General features: G+C 46.4%; 1 protein-coding gene across 1 annotated transcript; it reads left to right on the top strand.

Annotated features, from left to right (window-relative positions):
- The first annotated feature begins 555 nt into the window (after positions 1–555).
- LOC117775815 (homeobox protein Hox-D9b-like) lies at positions 556–3,786 on the top strand. The gene is made up of 2 exons (XM_034609296.1): positions 556–1,261; positions 3,542–3,786. The coding sequence occupies exons 1-2, from the start codon at positions 556–558 to the stop codon at positions 3,784–3,786; spliced, it is 951 nt and encodes a 316-aa protein (XP_034465187.1).
- The last annotated feature ends 248 nt before the right edge of the window (positions 3,787–4,034 follow it).

The following is a 4,034-nucleotide window of genomic DNA, read 5'->3' as shown; positions in this document are numbered from 1 at the left end:
GCCAGACCTTTGGGCACAAACGGGTTTTTCCTCTGCAGCCACACAATATTGTGATTGTGAGATGCCACTTAGAGGTGTGTGTCTGCGTGTGTGTCACTACAGACAAACACAATATGAGCTATTCATTGTACAGGCCTTCTAAGAAAGTGGTTTTGGCACAAGCAAAGATTCTCCACTCTCCTCCCAATCCCCGTGCGTAAAAGGATCCCTGCTACTTTTTATTCCGCTTGTAAAACGGTGCGTCAGGAACACACTTTAAAAAACATGTGTATATAAATATATATATATATATATGTGGAACATCCATCTGGCTGCAGTCGATTGGCCTTACTATCACATTTCTGGAGACAAAAGAATGATTTGATTTATTTCCCATACCGGGTAAATACAGTCTAACCATGTGGTGCGCAGTGTAACCAATGGGCAGCCGAGGAGAAGGTAAGGGCAGAAAAAAAATTACTACCATTTTAGGGGAGGATGTAAGCCACTATACCAGCCCATCTAACGTTTTACAGTCGCACTTAAGTGTCTTTTTATTGAAATAATAAAATAAACATGTCGCTAACGAATTATTATTCCATGATGGGGCTCCAGAGCGAGGAGCCGTACGGGGCACATTTCATCCCGGGGAGCTTGCAGGGTTCGACGGCCGGCTGCGCCAAGTCAGCCCGGGGAGCGGAGGAGGAGGAGGGGACCCCCGGCTCACACATTCCGGATTTTTCCCATTTTTCCGGCAAACCAACGAGTTTAAATGGCTTCTCCCCCTGGACGAACACCTCCACGTCCTCCTCGTCCCCGTCGCCGCAGCTGCAGTCCGCGCCCGGCGCCTCCATCCCGGGGCTGTTCCACCCGCATCACCTCCTGAGCCACCACCACCACCACGCGTACTACGGCCCCCAGACGCAGAGCCACGCCGAGCAGCTCGCGTCCTCGGCGGCGTCGGAGAGCAGATTCGTGCGCTGCTGGGAGGGCGCGACTCCCAGCAGCTCGGACGCGGCGCTGTCCCTGTCTCCGGCCGCGTTCCCCGGGTGCCTGCCCGCCCCGGGTGACCTCTCCGCCCCGAGCTCCAGGTACGAGGCGGTCAAGCCCGAGAACTCGCCGCCGCCGCCGCCGCCGGCGCACGACAGCCCCGGGGACTCCAGCTTCGCCAGCACGGCCGAGGTGGTCCTGGAGCGGCTCGGCACCGTGGAGGAGCTGGGGAGGAAAGCCGAGCCCAAGAAGGAGCAGGAGGAGAGGAAGAGCCAGCCGCTGCTTGACCCGGGTAAACACAGAAACAGGACAGGGTACCAAATGTTTATTAGAGCGCCTGAGAAGTGGCATTACACAGGTGTGTGTGTGTGTGAGAGTGTGTGTGTGAGAGTGTGTGTGAGAGTGTGTGTGAAAGACTGAATGCGGCCTAAGTAAGTGTGTGTGACTTTTATAGCCCTATAAATGTCTTGTAAACTGTAAAATATAAAACTTTATTGTCCATTAAAATAATTAAGGTGCTATTGCTGTTATTAAGCAATTTGTCACTATAGGGAAAACGCAGGTAGACTCGCTCTGCATCTCTCTCATTACATTTGTGCAGGAAGTCAAGTGGGGGGGTGGAACTATTTTAATTTTCCTGCAACTAATTCCTCGAAGTTTATCTTTTCCAAAATTAGCAAATAAAGTCAACGTGGACAGTATTTCTATTTAAAAAATGCACTAAAAATTAATTCATCAGATTTAATTGTTCATAAGTTGCACAGAATTAATTTCAACCTCAAACTGCTTGATAATTTATTACATTATTACTTTAAATGTAGAAAATTATTTTGAACATTTTAATTATAAGAAACAAAACAGCAGATACAACTTGCTTACAACAAGAATAATATAATAATTGCAGAATTACTAAATATTATTTTCAAAAAGCATTTATACATTTATTATTGCATTATTATTATTATTGTCTTTCTTGGATGACACACGTTTTCTCCTGTAAATATAAGCTCTCAGTTAATTGTTGAAATGTGCAACTTATATTAACTTTTCACTTTAAAAATAGTTTAATGTTTGTGTAATTTTAAAACATCTACAAAACAATATTAAATGTTTTTTATGTTGTTTTTCTCATCCTGAACTTCTTAATACACGAATAATGAATAAATGTGGGCTCCAGGTTTATTATTCAAAATGTGCAACAGAGGAAAAAAACGTTTGTTCACTTTTTGTGTCAGAAATTAGGTTTTATTTTTTAATTTAATATCAGAGATCTGCATGTTAACTGAGGCCCTCCAGCCTCCTTCCTCTCCTGATGTCTACATAATAATTGAATAATGAGTGAATGTCAGCTGAGGTTGGCTCCACCTCAGCCCCTCCACCCTCAAGTGTGTGAGGTGTGTGTGTGTGTGTGTGTGTGTGTGTGTGTGTGTGTGTGTGTGTGTGTGTGTAGATGGCAACCAAACCAAGTGTATGTACTTGTTGCTGTCTTGCTTGGCTTGTCTCGTCTTCACTGTAATTTCACAGCACTCTGTGGCTGCTTAGCTCGTTTTTTTAAGTGGCCAATAAAACCCCGTGCATCAGTCAAAAGGTCCAGATATCCCTCCCCAACTGCAGCTTAATAATTCTGCAGAACGAGGCTCGGTCCGGCTGTTTATCAACACACACTGAGACCCGTTTACTGGGCGTCCTCCGCTGCTGTGTTTACTGCTGCTTACAGCCTCTGTCCAAAAACATCTTAGTCTTAAAAAGTTAGAAACCACAAATATAATTTTTACGTTATGTTTAAAATTACTGAAATGGAGGGGGAAAAAAAAAACACTCCGTTGCCGTTGGAGTTTCAGCAAGGGAGCAATATATTAACTTCTAAAAAGAGGATAAGTTGTGTTTTAAGCATGTGGTGGTATTTTCTAATGAGCCAAACGTTGCAGGCTCATAAACCTGGTGTATTTTCTTTAAATTTTATGTCTGTCTTTGAACTTTTTGAAGCGCGCACGCGCACACGCACACACACACACACACACACGTTCCTCTACCTTCGTGAGGACGCTCGTTGACGTTATGCATCCTCTACCCCTGCACCCTAACATCACATCTGTACCTAACATCACATCTGTACCCTCACAGATGTACGATGGAGGAAGTGTCACACGTAGATGCACTGAATTAATGAATGAATGAATGAGGGTCAACGGGTGAAAGGATAAAACTGTACAGAGAAGTGGTCATTAAGACTAAAGAGAGCTGTATAAATACTGACCATTCACGGTTTGACCCTAAACTCTGTCTCCGACCCTCAAATCACGTCTCAGCCCTCAGACGGCTCATTGAAAGTGGGTCAGGGAGTGAGGACCGTCCAAAATGTCCTCACTCCACATGGTCCAGGCTCAAAATGGTCCTCACAAGGACACACACACACACACACACACACACACACACACACACACACACACACACACACACACACACACACACACACACACACACACACACACACACACACACACACACACACACACACGTGTAGTTTGTATGAACATCTTTGCCGCCCTGTCTCCCCCCCCCCCCCCTGCAGAAAACCCCTCAGCCAACTGGATCCACGCCAAGTCGACCCGGAAGAAGCGGTGTCCCTACACCAAGCACCAGACCCTGGAGCTGGAGAAGGAGTTCCTCTACAACATGTACCTGACCAGGGACCGGCGCCTGGAGGTGGCGGGACTCTTAAATCTAACGGAGCGACAGGTCAAGATCTGGTTCCAGAACAGGCGGATGAAGATGAAGAAGCTGATGATCCGGGAGAGGAGGAGCATCAATGAATGATGGATTGCGAGGGGGAGGCCCGGGGTCGTTTCTTCTTCTTCTTCTTCTTCTTCTTCTTCTTCTTCTTCTTCTTCTTCTTCTTCTTTTTTCTCCAGGACAGACGAGGGGGTGTTGAGGTTGTAGCTGATAAAAGACAACGCTCTGCTCCAAGTTGCCCTTTAAACTGGCACGAGGAGCCGCTACACAGGATTATTGTGGGGCTGCCCTGGAGGACTGCCGTGGAAACTCTGTCGGGAAAGACCGAGATG

Source organism: Hippoglossus hippoglossus, chromosome 15 (genome assembly GCF_009819705.1).
Source record: "Hippoglossus hippoglossus isolate fHipHip1 chromosome 15, fHipHip1.pri, whole genome shotgun sequence".
Taxonomy (NCBI): domain Eukaryota; kingdom Metazoa; phylum Chordata; class Actinopteri; order Pleuronectiformes; family Pleuronectidae; genus Hippoglossus; species Hippoglossus hippoglossus.
The sequence above is the reverse complement of the archived record's forward strand: the minus strand, read 5'-3'. Positions and strand labels throughout refer to the sequence as shown.